The sequence below is a fragment of the Dermacentor andersoni genome, chromosome 2, assembly GCF_023375885.2.
Source record: "Dermacentor andersoni chromosome 2, qqDerAnde1_hic_scaffold, whole genome shotgun sequence".
NCBI classification, from domain to species: Eukaryota; Metazoa; Arthropoda; class Arachnida; order Ixodida; family Ixodidae; genus Dermacentor; species Dermacentor andersoni.
Window position 1 is genome coordinate 254,824,452 of NC_092815.1, and position 22,023 is coordinate 254,846,474.

Sequence of the window (22,023 nt, forward strand, 5' to 3'; positions counted from 1 at the left end):
GATCCACACCGATGTTAGTAGTGGGGGACTTTAATGTTGACATAAAGACAAACAGCAATTTCCTAACACTTATGCGGGAGAACATCCCGTTCCTCTCGCTCGTAACGCGTCCCACGGCTGCGACAACCTCGCGAGGCACTTGTATAGATCTCGTCTTTGAGAATCAAGCATTGGTGTACCAAGTCGAACATATATCAGTCTATTTCTCCGACCACAAAGCTTCCTTCATGACTGTCAAGAACTGTTAGTGGAGTCTTTGTTAAAGGAATACGTGTGAAAAATAAAAAAAAAATTCTGTGATAGCGCATACATGTGTTGCTCGATTTCTTTGCCTCAATCTATCGAAAAGGTGAAACAGCTTATTTGCTGCGCTCAAATTTCGCATTAGGAAGTAACGTAATCGTCGGTAATTTTTTTCCTAACAACAATCGGTAGGGACACTTTAACAAATTTCTTGGGTCCAAAAGTGTTAATTTTGTATAAATATGCACTTTTTTATACGAAGTTTAAGAAAATGTACTGTATATATAAAAAAAAAATGAAGCGGATGTCACCTTCAAGATTCGCAACCGCTTCAGTGGCATGCAGCTTACAAAAGCACGGCCTTCGAAATCGGACTTTGTCGCTCAAACGAAGCCGTAGCTGGGAGGAGGACAGGCATTTAGGCCCCAATTGTTGGGTTTACAGTGCCTAGGTAGGCTTCCTTATTTATAAAGAATATACACGGATTACGCCGAACCATGAGCGAGCTTTAAGCAGGGGACACACGGTACGATTTGGCGTCCGATCCAACGTGCGTGTATCCGAACGGTCGAGCGGCGCGTAAGCTCCGCCCAGATCCAGCCCCCCCCCCCCCCGCCCCCCGCTTGAGTACATATTCACGTCGAGAAACGCAATATAAACAACTCTGCACAACACTGCTTCGCTTTACGTGAACACTGTCAATAAAATTATGCCCCTGCAAATGACAGAACACTTCACGACGGCGCGTTGTCCACTGACGGCTCCGGTGACAGCCAGCGATACGGCCGGCAGGCATAGCTAGGCGGATGCTGCGGCCGACGGCGCTTGATTCAGCCCGAGCTCGATGAAGAGGGCTTATTTTTGCCAAAACAATTAACGCTGTGCACTTAGGTAGCCCGTAATTAAATACAATTGGTTTACTCGACGCAGTCGCTGCGAACGGCAAACGTGCAAGCGAAGCGAGCAGCCTCGCTCAGACGGTCTGTGTGTGCTGTTTGCCCACGGAAAGGCCCTCGCGTCGCGGCTCCCGATTTCGACGCTAGCTTAGTGCTAGTGTACTAGGCGCTGTTTTGCATAATAAGCACACGTTCGAGATAACTTTATTGAACTGGTAACTATTTCGTGTCGGCAACAAACTGCAGCAGGCAAGGAAAAAAAAAAGACGGCGAGAAACCGGCCTGCCAGCGCCGCCTCCGTGGAGGGAACGTCAGAGAACGTCACATTAGCTGCGGCCAAACGACGGTGCGGTCAGTGCGGTTGTCGGACACATCAGACGATGAAAATTTGCCCGGTTTGTCGCACGCCGGACGTCCGATCCGGCGGTTCGGCACGGCAAAACACCTCGATTCCGGCTGCCGTTCAGGCGCGTCGGACGCCGGATCGGACACCGAATCGGACCGTGTGTCTCCCGCTTTAGCTGGCGAACACGAGCCCATCAGCGCGCCGTCCGTGCAGCTCCGTCTGCTTGCAATGGTGGATGGCCTACGGGCTTCTTTGACGCCTACTGAACACAAATTCACGATCACCGCTCGTATACACGCTTCCTACAGCGCTAGCTGTCGTGTTTACGAGATTATATGCCCTCATCTTGAATTGGTGAGACCGATCGACATGATCGCATCTATTTCTAGTGTGTGAGGCTTTCCATTGACTGTCACTACAACTTACCAACGTTTTGTTTATTTTGTGCTTCAGTGGGTCGTGACGATTCCGTTCACAGCTTCAAAGTGGACAAGAGACAGTCGTTTTCTAGCCCGTAGAAGCATGAAAAAGTGGGCTTGTGCTTCGCAATGAACTTTCACCGACACGCTTGCTTCCGGCCGGAGCAGCAGACGCGACAACTCGCCGTTTGTAGGCTGCCGGCCAATGGCGGTATCCCTCGCGAACGGCAAGATATTTACCTGCCGTAGAGAGGATCGGTCCAGGAACGATTCTTGAGGCGATTTTTGTCGCTGAATGCGAGCATGGCCACGCCGGTTCGCCGTGCAGAGCGGAATCGGAACATTCTTTTTCGATGAGTTCGCACTGACGCAATGCAGTCGATTGGCTCGTCGGTCGTGCAACGGGCGGCGCGCCGGCAGGAAGCCGCGTCCACTTGAGGCACCTCTTACGCGACGTACATACGTTCCAAGTTTCCAACGTTCTGCCGTTCCGCTGGTGGATGCACCGCCACGGCATCGATATTTGCTATTTCTGCCGCGGCCGTGCCTGTCGCCGAGCATAGGCTTAACTGGATTGGGCGGAGCTTGCAATGATCGAGACCTTGGGGAGTAAAGTGGTAGTATTTAATCACGTGGTCTTCAGGTTGGTTCCAGATCACGTGGTTTTAAACTCTCAATAGATGGTTTTTGGTCACGTGATCTAAAACTCCGTACGTCGTAAAGCCGGCTCATGACATCCTTTTACTACGTTTCTCAGAGATGGTAGTAAAACGATGTAATGTAACGCATTTTACTGCCTCATGCCAGAGTAATTTTCTGGTGCAAGGTAGTCTTCAAAGCTCATGAGCCGCCCAAACCCCAATGTCGGCTAACTTTTGCTTACAGTGCAGCCACTGTAGTCCTCCATAAGGAAAGCAACAAAATCCCAATAAAGAAAGGTGCCAGGCAGGGAGATACGATCTCTCCAATGCCATTCATAGCGCGTTTACAAGAGGTATTCAGAGACCTGGATTGGGAAGAATTGGGGACAAGAGTTAATTGAGAATACCTTAGTAACTTGCGATTCGCTGATGATATTGCCTTGCTTAGTAACTCAGGGGACCAACTGCAATGCATGCTCACTGACCTGGAGAGGCAAAGCTGAAGGGTGGGTCTAAAAATTAATCTGCAGAAAACTAAAGTAATGTTTAACAGTCTCGGATACTTACAATAGGTAGCGAGGCACTGGAAGTGGTAAGGAAATGCATCCTCTTAGGACAGGTGGTGACGGCGGATCCGGATCATGAGACGAAAATACTCAGACGAATAAGAATGGGCTGGGGTGCGTTTGGCAGGCATTCACAGATCATGAACTGCAAGTTGCCGTTATCCCTCAAGAGAAGAGTGTATAATAGCTGTGTCTTATCACTACTCACCTACGGGGCCGAAACCTGGAGGTTTACGAAAAGGGTTCTACTTAAATTGAGGACGACGCAACGAGTTATGGAAAGAAGAATGATGGGTCTGACGTTAAGGGATAGGAAAAGAGCAGATTGGGTGACGGAACAAACGCGAGGTAATGACATCTTAGTTGAAATAAAAAAAAAGCAATGGGAGTGAGCAGGACATGTAATGACGAGGGAAGATAACCGATGGTCATCAAGGGTTACGGATTGGGTTCCAAGAGAAGGGAAGTGTTGGAGGGGGCGGCAGGAAGTTAGGTGGGCGCATGAAATTAAGAAGTTTGCAGGGACAACACGGCCACAATTAGTACATGACCGGGGTAGTTGGAGAATTATGGAAGAGGCCTTTGCTCTGCAGTGGGAGTAACCAGGCTGATGATGATAACGACGATGACGACGACGATGATCATGATGATGATGAATCGCAGAAGCTAGTGTGTGCTTTGCCGGCTCCTTCCACGATGCCAAATGTTTGTAAGAAAAAGCGCGGATGCAGCATGCACTGATTGCGTCTGAAGGGATTCCGTTTATTTTCCAAGAGAGTGCTCTACTTGATTTTTTTGTTAATGCTCGCGGGATTCCGGGAGGGTAGATTTTTGCTGATTCCGAGTGATATCTGATATGTGGTATATGAATCATCTGATATTAAAAAAGCCAATTAGGACTACTATAAAGAAATATTTTCTGGCAGACTGACTCTAGACACAATATGGAAAGCGTACAATGACGTTATGTCCAAAACAAACAAAACTATTGCAACAAATACCAGTCCGAGGTTGGGCATACTCGGGTTTATCCTGATCGAATAAATTTAACGAGCAGTTTCTCACTATTAGTGACTGTGGCACAGGCGTTGATGAGGATGACCTATCTCAGTATTTTGGAGAAAAATCAGTAAAAACAATCTTTTGTTCACCTACATCACCGACTGAAAAAACGTAGTTAATTTTGGAATCACGCAGTAACTGTATGGCTGGACTTGGCGGTGTTAAATCATGGACAGTCAAATGCGTTTGCGATGTAATGGCGCTGGTGGTTACACATATTTGCAACCAAATGCTAACCCTAGGATTTTTTAATGGTAAGCTGAACATAGCACGAGTTTCCGTTGTGCACAAGGATGTGATCGTAATTTACTTACCAATTATCGTCCCGTCACTGTTTTGTCTGTTTTCTCTATGGCCGCTGAAGAATGTTATAAACACACGTTTAGTTTTCTTTTTTGAGAAGATAAATGCAGTATCAACCCAAAAGTATGGTTTTCAAAAAGAAAAATGAACAGAAAGGTTGGTAATTCTCGTAAAGGTGAAATATTTAAAATATAGAAGATATACGTTTTACAGTGGGATTGTTCTCGGACCTATAAAAAGGCTTTTGAGTATGTTAATCATAAAGTTCTCATACTTTAAAAACCATACTACGGAATAACACGCACCCTTTTAGATTTGATGAAGATGTACTTGCCACCTAGAACGCAATTTAGTAATAATAACGGTGTTTCTAGCTAGATGGATATACGTACTGGCATTTCGCACAGTTCAATTTTGTGACCACTATTATTTCTCCTACATATTAACGATATAGTCAACATTCCTCACACTCCTTGAATGGTGATGTATGCAGATGACACAAATTGTTCTTTTTTCGTGTCTAATTCGATTAATAGCGACAGATGCAAACATGTGGCTGGCTGAACTGTCGAAATGGCTGATTGAACTGTCGAAATGGCTGACTGCAAATAAAATCAAATGTCCACAAGACAAAGTTTTTATTATTCAAACTAAAAACAATATCACAGAATGTGAGCCTATCACCCTTTTTCCTGATAGTGCTCTTTCGCGTGTGGATTCAGTTCGATTTTTAGGTGTTATTTTTAATGAAAGTTAACATAGATCACGGTAATCATGTATGTTCTGGGATCTCTAGTTCAGTTGGTATAATGTACAAAATGAGAAATTTGTTGCGATTATGGTTAAAGAAGTAAAGGTCTGATGCCCTTGTGCAGTCATACTTGCATTATTGCTTGTTGGTCTGGGGAAGCACAACTCAGGTTAACTTGCAATCAATACTTGTTTTGCATAAAACATTTATTAAAGCCATTACTAATATTCGTATCAGGCCAGCACATCATAATAATAAAACAAACTGGGCCTACTAAATATACATAATTTAGAGACTTGAAAGTTGCCTCTTGAGATGCATTATTTACTTAACAATAAATATGCCTTTTCACACGCATTATGAAATCCTCTACAATTGCTACCATGCACACTTCAACGCGTAAATTACAGAAGTCGCTAGACCAGTACAAACTATGGTTCACAAATACTGCATTAGCAGATCACGAAATTCTTGAACAGCAACAAGAATATAGAAGAAATAATAAGAAATCATCAATCTGGCAAAAATAATAAAGCGGGAAATAAGTCAATTAAAAATTTCGTGCTTTTTATCTCAAGGACTATTCAGAATAACGTCATTACTGTGTAAGCTCTATTGTATATTGCTCTTCTATTATTTACGATGATGTACGTGTGCAACAAAGATACGTTTTTATTCAATCATGCATGTTGTTCTTTTACCTCATCGTTGTATAACTATTTCATTACTTGTACTTACACTTGTAATTTTGTGTCTTTGCTTCTGCATATTTTATATACTCTGTTTATATGTACCACATCATCATAGCCGATTTACTTGCCACAGCTTGTGTGAAAACTTGTCGCAGGTGGGAAGACGCCGTGAGGCGTTACTGCCTTTTGGCCTGTCTTCCTAAGTGTACTCATGCACTTGAATAAAATCAATTCAACTCAATTGAATTCAACGGGTCAAAATAATTGCGACAACCGCCGGCCAAGAGAGCCCAGTATCGCCAACACCACAGGGTCAGGTTCCAGGAACATGTTACGGCAGTCTAACTGGAGGAGTGACTCGCTCACTTCCGACCGCAGTCTGACGCTCACAACCAGTCGCCAGCGTCGTTCACCGTCTCCGCGGCGATGCTCCGCGTCACCACTGCCCTCCGGAAACTACCCGGCGCGGCCGATAGAGGGAAGATCGCCCGACAGTCTCTCCTCCAGAGATACCTCTACCTTTTTCAATGATGAGCAAAGTGCCTGTGTAGATTGATGTTATACCTGCAACGGCATTAGTGAACAACGGTGCTACCGTTTCCGTCATTAGCATGGCTTTCAAAGATCGCTTTGGTCGCAAGGTTATGTTCCCTTGGAATTGTAGTGTCGCGTTTCCTGGTGTGAGCGGAGAGTGCCTTCTTCCCCTTGGTGTTTGTGTATCAAGCATCTTATTGGGTGCAGAAGTTTTTAAAACAGGATTCCTGAAATTACAGCGCTTCATCAATGAAGTGATTCTGGGGAATGACTTTCTTCAGGATTCTGGGGCTTGTTTAAATTGCGGCACAGGCAAAATTAATGTGAATAGCGTTCTGCTTTCTGGCCTCGCTGGCGCACCATCACCACACAATGATCGTTTTAATGTTTCGGACGATTATATCCTGTCACCTTGGTCCTTTCACGTGTCTCTGTACTTGCTAGTGGTGGCGACCTTCAATGCACGGCCGTCCAACTACTTGTTGCAAATTACAAGGACAACCTTGTGTCGCATTCTGTCATGACTGTGAAGAATAGTGCCTTGCCTTTGTAGGCATTTAACTCTTCTTCCATCCCCACTGTTCTTCCACGGGGCATGGTAGAGGCGTGGTGTTATCGGCAGAGGCGACAGTTACTGCTGAGCCAAAAAAAGACATGCTGTTGGAAAGGTATTACTCAAGAGACTTCTAGTCCGCGGGCAGCACTAGTTATCTAGTTCAGTGTTTGTAACACTAGTTAGAATGGTGTATCATGGAGGTTTTGTGTCCAGTATATAAGACTGAACGCACTCAACAAATCGACAGAAAATGAGCGCACAGGAAGACACATATGAACGCCGAGAAAGACACAGGACCTTCATTTGAGGGCTATTAGAGGAGGTGGGACAAATTTGGCTGATAATTGCGCCAACTGCACAGCGTGTGAACCGCAGCTGAGTGCCATATGAATCCGAGGAAAAGGTCGCGATAAGACGGTGCGTGAACTCTTATAAGCCTTTTACATAAGGAAAAGGGGAGATAAATGTGTGACCGATGCATCTGTGAAGCTCTCCAGGGCAGAAATTGAGTTTCTTGAACGTGAGTTGGAGTGTTAATGATTTGCGTTGCCCTATCACTATGTTCTCCCATTGTTGGTTTGCCATGCGCGTGTCATCCTTTCTGCATATATTTGCTGGCATGGCTGCAAATAAAATAGATGTCAGTTAGCGCCTGTTCTATGTCTTTTTTGGCGGTTCGTGTGTGTCTTCCTGTGCGCTTATTTTCCATCGATCTGCAATGCACCATCTAGCCCATCTGCAGGTGTTGTTAAGCACTCAACAAAAAGGATGTGTACTCTCTTCCTCGTCGGCAGGATCGGCGTCCGGCTAGATCCGCGGAATGTTGGGGCAGGCAGCTCCAGCAAACCCCAAATAATGTGCGAGACATGAAGAGCTTTCTCGCCGTATGCTCCCATTTCCATCGCTTCCTGCCACTATTTGCCGACGTGGTAAACGTACGGACATGTATTCTCCAAAAAGACTGGACATCTGCTCGTATCGAATCGTTCTTTCAGGTCGAATTTCTGCTAGCATCGCGGCCTATATTTTGCGACTTCGATTTATCCTGTCCTACAGAAGTACACATTGATGCTAATGGAATTGGCATCGGTGCCGTGCAAGTGCCACGTCATAAACGTTCTGAAGATGCGGTGGCGTACGCCAGTCGCTCGTTGACTAATGTGGAACGCAATTATACCGTCGACGAAACAGAACGCTTGGTAGCTGTTTTCGCCGGCCACAAATTTTGGACCTACATCTACGAGTAGCCCATTCACTATTGTCACCGATCACCAGGATTTACGCTGGCTGATGAGTCTCCATGACCCATACGGTCGACTAGCACGGTCGGCGCTCCGACTTCAAGAGTGCGACTTGCTGGTTTCTTACAAGTCTGGTCGTCGCCGCGCAGACACCGACTGCCTCTCGTGCCTTCCTCTGATAACGACAGAGTGTGATGCGCAGACAATTTTGATGGATGCTTCGCTCCCTATTTTTATGACCTTCCCAAATTCTATGCGTTTCAAGAGAGAACGAGAAAATAATATAACGTACTCTGATGTGTTAATTTTTTTTACGTTAATCTGCTGGTGAGTGCCACATTCGAAGTATCGTTGATCGCTCGATAAAGAAACGAAGGCCGCATGGATCGCCATATTCAACAACCAACGACCATCGTGAATTATAGACGAGCAGGCGAGGGCAGAATGCTTGTTGAGTGTTTGTGAGACGCGCGTGATTAGCTACAGGTCTCTTTTGATTTTCTGTCGATGGTCTGAAACACGCAAAGTGTGTTCACCGCATTACATGGCCCTGCCAACACCAGCCCGTTTCCGGGCTACAGAACGCCGGTGTTTCCCGGTAAATATCGCGGTTACTGCTGTTGCCGGGAAGCGTGAGTCAGGAATCTTTGAATAATATCGCATTCCATCCTTAAGGGAGAAGTTTATGCGTCCTCCCAATTTTTGTCAACAGGAAAATGGCGCTTTGCTGCAGGTCTGCGCAAGGTGGCCTCGGGCACTCGTTCGCTTCTTGCATTCTTGGGGTCGCTGCTTGCATTATCGTGGTATTGCGCGCACCAGCCGCTCTTCCGAAGAATGGTTCTACTGTCACGCCTGAGCTGCAGCTTCATCTTCGAAAACTGCCTGAATATTTAAAATTTGCAGCTTAGATATCGCAAGCTATTCAGAGTTGAAAAGTTCTACTGCTTTTCCAATGCAGAGGTGCAATTTTCCGTAAAAACAATTTCTGCAAAATCTGCACGCGAAATTATCCATGATGCTTTGCTCGTAACACAGCATTTCCTTATTACGTAGTAATGGTAGATATTGCATTTTACATGGAACAACAACTTTTGCATTTGGTGTCAATGTTATAACTCCGTATGTTAGAAGGATACTGCTTGGAACACTTTTATCAAGGTTCTTATTGCTCTCATGAGGTTCTCTGGTCAAATGAGGGCACTGTAGATATGCGTAAAATGAGGCGCGCATCTTGTATGTATCACGATTCACCCGGGTTCGTAAACGAGGCGCAGGGGAGGCTAGAGGCACACTTCGTTAAAGAGACTCCGCAGCACGGTGGTGGCGAATAATGACTGACCGCCGAGCAGCTGTGCTCGTCGGGGCTTATTTGGTGCGGTTAACAATGTTGCCCACCGAGCCTGACGGGCCGCCGAGCCTGACGGACCAACGAAGATTATGCCTGAGGGGGCGTCACAAGCTCGTTGAACCCATTACCCCCAGTTTGCTTGTTCAATACAAACAACAAACGCCCAAGCTCAAAGTAAAATAAGCTCACACCTGGTCGAGGCTCTTCCGCCATCACAGCCGGTTCGACGGCTCCTGTTACGCAGGCGAGTAACGACCCGGCGGCATAAGCGGTCCAGTACTCCGCCTGCGCACCGGTGTTGACGCGTCGGGGGACAACGCTGGGTGCTGCCTGAGACAGCACTTCTCCTTCAGGAGGGTCCGCAGCGGCCCGCCTTGAGTGTGCTGCCGTACTTGACAAGGGCCCTACGGGCGCCGCAGCACTGGCAATGCTTGCCGCCTCGGAGGTGGGCCGCTGGAAACGACTGGTGTTGCCACTGGTCCTCCTGCGGGCTGGACTTCTGAGCCACGTCCACAGGTGAGGCCTAACATGGTCGGCGGGTCGGTGCCACGCGGTCCCGTCCGGCATGCGGACAAGCAGCAATGAGGCGCTGGCACGAGACACCACCTGTCTGGTGGACCATGGTGGGTCAGGACGGAAGTTCCTGGCGAAGACTAGTGCTCCCGACACGGGCAAAGGCGCGGGACCATATCCTTGGTCAGCAGCCAGCTTGTGCTTCAGCTGCTTCCGGAGCCTTGTGGATCTGAGGTCCGGACGCAAGACGTCGAAGGGTTTCTTGACCATCTGGCCCAGCAGGAGCTCACAGGGGCACGGCCAGTGGCAGCATGTGGCGAGGTGCAGCACTGGAACAGCACCCGCGCAACCTGCGTCCGGAAATTCCCAGCCTGACTCTTCTTGAGCTTGTCTTTTATGGTCTACAGCACCCGCTCGGCTGCACCGTTTAAAGCAGGGTGGTACGCCCGAACCATCATCCGGCGGATTCCGTTCTTCTTCAACCGTGCCACGTACTCTGTGCTGGCGAAAGCAGGACAATAGTCGGACACGATGACGTCCGGCTGCCCCTGGGCAGCGAAGACCTGTCGCAGTGTCGCAATGGTCGCGCCTGCTGATGGAGTGGTGACAAGTAGAACCTCTACCCACCTATAAAAGACGTCCACCACCACCAGGAGGTAATGGCCCTTAAGGGCACCCCGATATCCGCATGCAGGAGGGACCAGGGTCTCTGTGGGAACGGCGAGGGGTGATTTCCACATGACGTGAGGCCCGCTGATGCTCCTGACATAATTGACAGCTCTGCACCATGTGGCGATGTGCTGGTCCAGGCCAGTCCACCAAACATGGGACCGGGCCATCATCTTGGTCTTTCCCATGCCTGAATGACCCGCGTGCCGCACTGTAGGATCCTGCACAGGCGACTTTGTGGGATCACCACCCTGTAACCCCACAGGAGGCCGGCCTGTTGCAGGTTAAGCTCGGCAGCCTTGTACCTATAGGCCCGCTGAAGCAACTCCTCCCCACGGGACAGCTCCTCGACCACCGGGGACAGGACTGGCTGCCGTCTGGTCACCTGCGATACAGCAGATCTGGAAAGTACCTCCGCGTACACATAACTGGCTATGAACACATAACCTGGCTCTCGAACAACAGCAGGCACCTATGGCAAGGGCAGGCGGCGCAGGGCATCAGCAATTGTCATGTCATTTCCCGGTGGTAGACCAGTTGGTAGCTGTAGGATAGCAGCCTCAAGGCCCAGCGCACCACTCGAAGTCATGCTTGCACGGGAACTGTCTTGTCGGGGCCCAGAAGCCCCAACAGCGGCTTGTGGTACGTGACCACCTCGAAGATCGGGCCCCACATGTACTGGCGGAAGCGTTCGCCCTCGAACATGAGGGCCAGGCCTTCCTTGTCCTGCTGGCTGTAGCATTGCTCTACAGCATGAAGCCGACGAGAAGCAAATGACACAGGGCGTTCCTTTCCATCCTTGTCCCAGTGGTCCAGGTGGCTCCCACACTTTACGGCGACGCATGTACGGTCAGGACAGCAGGCTTGGGCGGATCGAAGTGTAGCAGCACTGGAATCTTGGTGATTAGCTCCTTGTTGCGCTGGAAGGCCATCTCTTGGTCTTCCTTCAAGACCCACTGCTGACCACCTTGAAGCAGAAGACAGAGTGGCTGTATATGTGCCGACGGGTTCGGCAGGAAGCTCCTGTAGAAGTTGTTGAGGCAGAGGTAGCTCTGAAGATCTTTTTTATTCTGGGGCTTAGGCGCCTTCAGCACAGTATCAACTTTGCGGGGGCCGGGACTAGGCCGGCCTGGGAAATGACATGTCCTAGGTACTCAACACTAGGGGCCAGGAAAACGCACTTGTTCAGCTTGAGCTTAAGACCGGCGTGCTGCAGTCATGCCAGGACGTTATGCAGGTTGTGCAGGTGATCCCCGTCGTCAGTGCCGGTAATCAGGATGTCGTCTAAGTGCATCGTTCCTCTGAAGAGTTTGGCCATTTGCCGCTGAAAAATAGCTGTGGCTGAGGCTACGCCAAACGGTAAGTGCATGTACTGGAAGAGTCCCAAAGTTGTCGATATTTTGACATACTTTCGGGAGGCATCCTGGAGCACCAGCTGCTGGTAAGCGTCTCTGAGGTCAAGCTTGGGGGACTTCTGCCCCCCAGAAAACGCTGACCAGAGATCTTCAATCCGGGGCAGGAGGTACTTCTCGCGTTGGCGAAGGGGTTGATGGTAACCTAGAAATCCCCGCAGATCCTGACACTGCTGCCTCGCTTGAGTACTAGCACCATGGGAGCGGCCCATTTTGACGTCTTGGCGGGCGCCAGGACGACCTCTCAATGCAACCGCTGCAGCTCCAGAGTGGCCCCATCCTTCAGGGCAAGCGGCAGTGGGCGGGGCTGGAAAAAACAAGGCCAGCCCCCTCAGGTACATAGATGCCAGCCGTCGTGCGGGCGAATGTGCCGAGCCCTGGTTGAAACACGGACACGACATCGGTCAGGAGGCTTGGGATTTCTTTCACCACATGCAGGACGGCTTCCTGGTACTCCGGCAGACGAAAGCCCTGTGCGTGAATTTTGTTTCGACCCAGCAGCGTCGGCGACGACCCCTTGGTTAAGTAAAGCGGAAGGAGTGCCTCCAAGTCACCAAAAAGAGCGCTGACCTAGCCTGACCCTGGACCTGGGAGAGCCCTCCGGGTAGATACGAAACATGACGCCCGAAGGCTCGACGGGCACGCAGGGTAAGGTTTGCTTCAACAGGTTCCAGGCCATTATCGGCACGCTGGCCCCTGTGTCGAGCTCCATGACAATGGGGCGCCCACAGACTTCGATGGTTACCATGTACGGCGGCAACGACGACGGAGCAAAGCCAGTGTGTCATATGTGGAAAATTGGCGGGTCGTCGGCCAAAACGTGGAACCATGCCTCGGCGGAACTCGAGCCTGGGGTCGCACGTCTCCGCCGTGTAGCCTTGCAACGGCTACCCTGCAGGCGACATGCATGTGTGGAACCTGGGTTTGAACCAGGCTGCTGCTGTGTGCTGCTCATTCTCCCGCCTCGGCATACCCATGCCAGGTACCCAGTTTTTACCGCACGCGAAGTATTGTGCTTCAGTGAACTGGCACTGTGAGGGGGAGTGGGCACCAGCACAGCGACCGCAGGTTCTGCCCTTTGTCACCAACTTGTTGACCGCCGCTTCCGCCGACAGTGAGCCAGATGCACGTGTAATCTTGCCGCCGTCTTTGCCCGCATCGCCAACGCTGCCCTCACGACGGCGTCCAGTGAGTGGTCGGGAAGTGCCAGGACTTGTTTCTGCATGGCGGGGTTGTTTATGCCGCAGACGAAATGGTTCCGGAACAGCGACTCCAGCTGGTCCCCGAAAGCGCAGGCACTCGCTAACCCTCATAGCGCAACGACGAACTGCCCGAGTGTCTCTCTTTCCCGGCAGCTTCAGTCGTTGAAGCGGAACCACTCCATTAGTGTCGATGGCGCCGGATTTAAATGCGAGGGCAGTCTGGTGAGCAGCTCATTCAGCATCTTAACATGCGGTATGGCTGGTTTTAGAAGGTCGTACAGGAGATTGAAGATGCGGGTCTCGCAGCTGTCCCTGAAAATTTACCGCTGTTTCGCCTTTGGTGTGTCGCTTGCACGGAAGAACACGTGGACTTGCTCCTCGTAGACTGGTCAAGCGGACCCATCTCCCTCTAACGGCTCGAGCCTTCCGTACAGCGGCACGGCGGCCGGAACGGGGGGGGGGGGGGGGGGGGGCGGTGTTTCTCCGCTCGAGACGGCGTGGGGCGATCCATGGGCACTGGTCGCCAGTGTCACGATCCGCCCGGGTTTATGAACGAGGGGGGGGGGGGGGGGGTGCGGGGCTCGAGGCACCCTCCGTTAAAGAGATGCTATCCAGCGTGGTGGTGATGTACGATGACTGACGGCCGAGCAGCCGTGCTCATCGGTGTTTATTTGGTGCGGTGACGAATGGTGGCCACCGAGCCTGGCAAGCCGCTGGACCTGGCGGGCCAACTAAGATTATGCCCGGGGCAGCGTCACGTGCTCGTTACAGTTCGAAAAAATTTGGTGCTGCTTTCAACTTTCTCCAAAACAGGCACCCAGGAAGATTACTGTTCATAGCTGTTAACACGACTGTCCTTCATGTACGGTATAGCAATAACATTTAAAGAAATATTTCGTGGTGAAGCTCATGAGAAAAAGATTACAAGCGATAGAATGTTTCCTAGTGACCTGCAGCAGCCTTTATCTACAATATGACCCACCCTTCCTGGATCCTGCAGCGAACGAAAGCGACTTTAGCTATGACGTTATGGCGTGGCCCGAATTTTTCGCGAAGCACAACTGCTCAGTACAACTTCGAATTGAATTCAAAGCGCAACTTAGACTGCTTTGAAGACAAAAATTCAAGCACCTTCTGCATCACAATTTCCTGAACATGCATACTTATGCAAGCGGAGAAAAATTCGCTTAGTCCCTCCATAAAAGGCCGCCTCGTACAGCCGCCTCATAACAAGAACACCACAGACCTTAAAACTAGTTCCTTTTGGTTTTGAACCCACTCCGGTGAATGATGATATCTTCAATTTCTTCCATACTACTCAGGCATGCAAATTTGGCTTCTTGCTGGCTGCAGCCATACCGTCTGAAATGCATATTTTGCCCAAAATGTTTGGCCAAGGAGCGGTGTCAGTTTGGTCAAACAGATTCGTCATAAATGTTCCTCAAGCAATTAGCACCTGTAGGTTGCTGAGCTGAGTTGAGTGTGTTGCACTCAAAACGGAATAAATATTGGTCCATACCGTTTCGTGTGCTACGAACAGCTGAAGGCTCCATTATCTTTAATTTAAAATACCTCCTGTTAACATTACTCTCCAAAATTTAGGAAGCAGGTCTAAAAGCAATCATCACCGGTAGCAACAAAATTGAAGGACGCTTATGCTTCGTCTTCAAGTGTGGAACACGACAGCGTGGCCATCGACCCGCCAAGGGGTGTAAGACGATGCAATACGGCGCAGTGATCACTTACGAGGCGCCCCGCATCGGACTTTGCACCCACCAATCACGCGGTGAGCGCCAAGCAATTCAGCGTTCTGCGCGGCAACGAAACGTGTGCCTGAGCAAGCGGAACGAACCAAAGAACTCGGTGTCTCGGAGGGGGAAATGATCTACACGAGCTAAACGTCGTGATCGCCACGGACAGCCGGGCCGCGACGCGCCTCGCACCGGTCCCCGCACAGCCCCAATGCGCTCAAACGACACGAAGGCGAGAAGCGGGCGAGTGGGGCGCCACCTGTCGGGCCAGCGCCGTACATTGCGAGGAGGGGGTCTTCGGTGTTTGCCGCAAGATGGCTCTGCGTGTGCGTCAAGCACAGAAGAAAAGCAGCGGAAACGTACTTCGCTACGCGCTTAACTGCGACTTCTGTAATTCACATGCTCATAATTACCGATATACACCGCAGTACAAATTTTTACGGCACGTTTCTAAGGCAACGCCGCATTTACTAGAGGCGTTTTTGTCCCGCCTTGAACCATCCAAGTCATGGCTGACTGGTAGCGTATCCGTCTCGCACTCCGTAGACCCTGGTTCGATTCCCACCAAGCCCATCTTGCTAGTTGTTTTTATTTATGAATAGCCTTCCGGGATTTTTCGCTCACGACCAACGCCGACGACGACACTGGCTTTTCTGCGACACGCGCTCCTTAACGCTGTTGCGTTAAAACTACAGTATTGGTTCAGTCCTCGTGCTACTGCCGAATGCGTTTGCTCAGAAATGCTAAATTTTAATATATTACCATGCATCAGTCGCTGTGAGCGAATCAGTTTTAGCGGATTACAATCAAGGTAAATGTTGCAGAAGTGACATATAGGGAACGTTTGTTACAGGCTTGTTGCACCACGGTAAGTTATGGTCACTTAAAAGAATTTGCTCTGTTCTATGTTTTTGTGTTAATGCTTTTATTATCCAGGTGAGCAACCACTGCACACTGTGGATCCTGTGCCTGAAACACCCATAGAGCTTCGTCGGCCGGCACTGTAACGTTGTTTTTGAGAAATGTATTGTTTTCTTGTAAATAAGCTCCTTCAATGAATCTTCACGAACGAAGGGATGATAAAGATATATCTGAGAGTACCGTAATGAGTAACGAGAGAAAACAAACGGAACCGCTGCAGAAAGCGCCCAGACAGCGCCCCAACTGCAGCAGACGAGAGTCCCTGCCCTGCTGGCCCCAAACAAACGGCGCCTGCAACGCCCCCGTGGGTCCTCCTCTGGGCTAATAGCAGTCCTCAATGTTTTTATCCGAATATGATTCCGAAAGTTCCACCCATTTTATGGCCAATGCTTCATTCCATTTCATTTTCATTTATTGTACCCCTCAGGGCCAAGGGCATTACAGAGGAGGAGTGGTAAATACAAAAGGATGAAGAAGAGAAATACAATTGCTTGCATGAGTGTTTAAATGACACCTGTATATACAATATTCCTGTATACGCAATATTCATAATTAATAAGGCCTATAACTTCGGCGGGAAGATGGTTCCAGTCACTTGAGGTTCGCGGCAGGAATGATTGTAAAAACTTTTACTGTTGCGTGACAAAATGCCGACTTTGTACTGATGATCAATGCAACGGTATACATAAATTGGATGGGGGTTGAGGTGATCTCGTAGAGTATGCTGGTGGTACAAATTGTGGAAGAGGGAAATACGAGACACTTTTCTGCGAGATGCCAGCGATGGGAGGCAAAGATTACATTTCATGTTATTTATACTCGCTGTGCGGTTGTAGTTAGCAAGAATAAAACGTACAGTTATTTTGAACTTCTCGAAGCGAGTGATTAGGCTTCCATGAGCAGGGTCCCATACGGGAGTCGGGTATTCTAGTTTGGGTCGTATTAAAGCTTTATATAACAAAAGTTTCAAATTAATAGGCACGTTGAAAAAGTTGCGACGTAGGTAGCCAAGCATGCGGTTAGCGTTTTTATGTTCTCAGTATGAAGAGACCAGCTTAGGTTACAAGTGATGTAAACACCAAGATATTTAATGAAAAAACTCATTCCAACGATATGTTGTTATTGTAGTACGACGGTATTGTAGATGTTTTCCAAGACACACGCATGACTTTGCATTTGTTATTAGTTAATATTTAGCTCCATTAACCATTGATTGCACCAGTTCCCTATAATGCTACGGTCTGACTGAAGTAACTAAATATCGTTTGCATTGGCGACTTCTGTAAAATGACGCAATCATCAGCGAACAGATGGATATGGGAGTTGATAAGCGAGGGAAGATCATTAATGTAAATTAGGAACAATAGGGGTTAAGGACCTAACCGTGGAATACCTGAACGGACCTGTGTAAAACCGGAGTTAATGCCGTTAGCACAAACAAATTGCGAGCGGTTGAGAAGAAAACACTTAATCCATTTCAAAAGGTTACCATCAATGTTCAGCTGTTTTAGTTTATGAAGTAATAGTTTGTGACACACCTTGTCGAATACTTTAGAAAAAATCTAAGAATGTCCAATCAGCTAGTGATGATTTGTCAAGGATATGGTGTAGTGCATGTGTAAACGATATTATTTGGGTTTCACAGGAGTAAGATTTCCGAAAACCGTGTTGTGCTGACGTTAAAAATGAGTTCGATTCAAGGAAATTAACCAGGTTGGTAAAAATATTATCTTGGAGCATTTTACACCAAGTACTGGTGACAGAGATTGGACGATAATTATTAGGGGATGCTTTGCTGCAGGATTTATACTCTGGAATCACTTTGCCTATTTTCCACTCATTAGGTAGCGTACAATGGTCAAGGGATTGCTGGAAAAGTTTGGATAGTATGATAGAAGAATAATATGAAGTGTTTTTTAAGAATTGCGAGTTACTAAATTCGTATCCGGAAGCAGAATAAATGCATAGTCCATCAATAAGCTTACTGACACCGGATGGAGCAACAATTATGGAGGGCATGATAACATAGTTAAAGTGCTGTGCACTTGGCATATGTGTGCTAGATGTGGCTGTGAAATGTTCTGAAAATGTATGGTTTAGTATGGTGGCCGAAAGGTCATATAGCGGGTATGAGCCATGTGTTCGTTGGGGAACTACAACAACCGTGGCGCTCTGCGCCACAACGCCGGGAACGACCATTTTGACCACATTTGTTTTCTGGAAGGTCGTGTCCCGAGGAACTGCAAGCATGGCTACGCAGGGAAAGGTGAGCTCCTGTTCAGGCCACTGTGGCGTATTCCATCTTGTGTTTCACGATATAGCGTGTGGGATTCTCCTCCCGTGCTCTTGGGACAAAGGAACGACAACACAGTAGTGCACACAATCACAAGGGCATTTATTGCACCTTTCATAGATCAATGCCAGCTAGCCGAGTTCCTATCCGCAAAACATGCCGATGGGCGCGCGACAAATCTAGAAGTCCGACTCACCGCGACCGGAAAACGAGCGAATATGTTCGCCCCATGCTGGATCCCAACGCCTGGTCGTTCGCGTGTACGGTCACGCCAACGGTGGCGCGTTCCAAGGCGGCCACGCGAGACGGTCTCACCGAAGCATGGGTCGGCGCACGCGCGGCATGGCACGTCCGTACCGCTTGACGATCTCGAACCAAGAGGAAGTGCCTTTTCGGCGGCGTTAGCAGCGCAACCCTCGCGCCATCTCTCGTACTGCGCCTCAACCACTCCGACCGCTGCGGACGCCAGGCCACGCGAGCCGTGCGGGAAAACAACATATCAGGGGACGCGTTATGCGGGAAAAACTTATCGGGGGGACGCGCGAGAGTCGCGCATCCCCACAAGCTCCATAAACAAACGGCTTTGTGCATATGTGTTTACTCCACAGGCCGCGAAGATCCGTCTCCATATACAGACATCAGAAGCGCTTAAGATTGATATGTTTAATTAGGCTACTGCTTGCTTTCTTTATCTCATTTACTGGCCTGTATCATGCTTTGTTCGCCAGTATTTAGTAGAAAGGGCGTTGGTTATTTCGCTAGTCCCTAGCCGGGGACTGTGCAACAAGCTATTAAACACTTCCGTATGTCCCGTTTTAATTTATTTGCCGTACGTGCTTGTGTGTGTATAAATGTGCTTCAGCCAGGGGTAGCACACTATCAAGCTCATCAAATGGCCGCAGAGGGCAAAAAGCTCGATCACGCGCCGCTGCTAATAAAACAGGCATAGAAGAAACACTCAAGGGATGCCAGCGTTAGTTTCAATATCTCCAGATGGAGGCGCCGTAATAAGCGCAATTTTGTCTTACAACCTTTCTCATACAATTATCGAAACATTTTTATTACATAAAAAAGAGTATGAAATTATCATTGCTAATTACACATTGTACTCTTTCTTGTAAGTTTACTGCTTGTTCACCTGACCTGTGGCCTGGATTTAAAATTTTTACCGGTATTTTTGAGTGCGCGGCGGCCCTGATTCCTTCGTTCGTACACTTAAGCTGGTTTTTATTTTTGTTGTTGTTGCTAAAGCTAGCTTATGCTAAAACTAGCTTCGATGTCTCGTGCTATTAAGTTGGGGTGAAGTGACGTGTGTGCAAGCGGACATGTAAGCCCGAAAGCCAGGTTTCGGTCGTGAGGCATACGGAACACGTCTGCAGTGGCTGTCAACGGCAATAACGGTGAGTCGTTTAGCACTTCTGCTTGAATCGTGATATAATATTCGTCTCATTAACTTTCCGGCGGATACAAGTTAACGAACTAGATCCTGCATTACATATGGGCAGTAAGGACCCTTCGTTTATGTTTCGTAATAAACATTTAGTTGAAAGACCATCGTTATACCCACACAATCACGAAGGAAAGATTGAGCGATAACTGAACGCCCCTCACATTTTTCCTCTTATGGCAGCCGTGGCCATAGGTGACCGAGTAGCCCTATCTATCTATCTATCTATCTATCTATCTATCTATCTATCTATCTATCTATCTATCTATCTATCTATATATATATATATATATATATATAATTTTTCCACTTTGCCGGCAACTTTCGTCCACAAAACCGAACAACCTTTGGTTGTTCGGTTTTGATAGCATGATTATTCACCCACATTTCGTACTTGTTGGTTCCAAATGTTGTTGCAGTTCAGTTTGATTTACCGTGGGGCATTTATTTTTGCAGTAGTGAAGCGGTGCATCACATTCGTGTAGAAAAAGAATGCATCGGATCTAATACCTTCACGACCTTCATGCATTCGCTTGTATAACTAGCAGTGTTATCTCTTCTAGTGTATAAATGAGCGCAAAATGTTCTCATTTGTGATCTTAATAGTACTTAAGCTGTTGACATGCATTGTAGTTAGGCAGACATCAAGTTTATGGGCAGTAGCAATATTTATTTAACATGCTGCTTAAGCACCCTAGAACAAACAGTGTACATTTGCATGTGTTCTGTAGTCGCAAACCATTACAATATATATGTCACGTCTTTTCGCACTACATATAGCAAAATTGTGCTTTTTCAATTTCTGATACAGCCAATATTTCTGTTCCAGACATGCAGTAATCAAGACGGTACCATTATAAAGCAACACATTCCATGCACTAAAGAGAAGCTGCTACCTGCTACAACAAGGTAAACAACACGTGGTTCAGAAATAAATATGCTTGATATATGCTGTATTGACTTGCAAGTCTTCAATATATGTAATTTGTTTGCAGCAGATATGAATGTTCGTTCATATTTATGGTTCAGCTTAATTATTTGAACATAAAAGAAAATACTGCATCGGTTTGACTAATCTTTGCTGTATCTCATGTGTCACTGTTCTGCCCCAACGCAATCTGTGCTTAAGCACATCGCTCATCTCAGGAGATCCCATCTACACCAACAGGAAGGGGCTGTAGTCAAGTTTGCAAGGCTTTTACACCGTGGACAAAGAAGCGGATGCAGAAGAATTTTGATGAGATATGAAGTCTGCGGAGGACTGTGTCAAGACTCAAAAGAGCTTCAACCACCATTCCACCAGCACGGACATTTAGCCGAGTGATCCAGGTAACTCAAAAAGGACTTTCTATAAATTCCTCGTGTTCAGATGCACCTGCAACTTCTGACCAAGCACAGACGACGCTGGCCAGGAGAGTTCCGTCAGTCTGCACTTAATCTGGTTCTAGGCTATGTCCATTTCATTTGTGCCAAGTGTAATTTTTTTCTATAAATGCAAGCATTCGCATTGCCCATCCTCGTTGGAAATCATTCTTCCTCATCCAAACATAAAAGTCAACTGATTCTTCACTCATATTTATGGCCAGTCACTGTCTAGAAGCATAACATATATGTAGCAGTATTTTCTAGTGTATGCTGTCATGCGCAATTTTTCTCCTGAAATAGCTGATGCAGCACCGGCATGCGTCTTGCATTAACCTACGCGCGGTGTGCGTAGGTTAATTTACTTTACGTTAATTTACTTCACTTTACCATTTTATTTTTCTTTATGTTTTTAGCCTTCAGTGCTTGCGGAGCAGAGTGAGTTCTTTCTTGAATCCTAGCTTTCGCATTTCCACATTCCTAGTCTAGTTGATGATTGCTCTTCTTCCTCGATAGCTTGGGTCTTTGCGCAAACTACACGGAAGTGATTCATTGCAGAATCTGGTTTTGTTGCCCCACTTGGTTGTGGTCGCCGTGTTACGTTTCTCCGATGTGGGGGCCGGGTCAATTGCATTGGAAAACACGCTCGCGAGGTAAGTATTTGCTGCTGCAGTCCGCAAAGTGACATAGACTCCCAGTATACACGCACCGTAAGTGGTGCTCCCGGTTTGTTCTTTCCAGCTGCAGCCATGGGCCAACTGCGCTTGTGGCCTTCCTCGGCCGTGATTTGCTGAGAACGGAGACCAGCATGTGTTCTTACATGGTCCGACGTGTATGAAGTTGATAGCCACATGG

At 48.0% G+C, this 22,023-nt stretch overlaps 1 protein-coding gene across 1 annotated transcript in view; it reads left to right on the top strand.

Moving 5' to 3' along the window:
• The first annotated feature begins 18,259 nt into the window (after window positions 1-18,259).
• The window catches only part of LOC129387131 (alcohol dehydrogenase class-3-like), a 762,528-nt gene continuing 758,764 nt past the window's right edge, over window positions 18,260-22,023 (top strand). Inside the window, exon 1 of the mRNA XM_072286648.1 lies at window positions 18,260-18,332. Coding sequence (XP_072142749.1) covers window positions 18,315-18,332 — 18 coding nt within the window. The 5' untranslated portion in view covers window positions 18,260-18,314. The remainder of the gene's footprint in view (window positions 18,333-22,023) is intronic.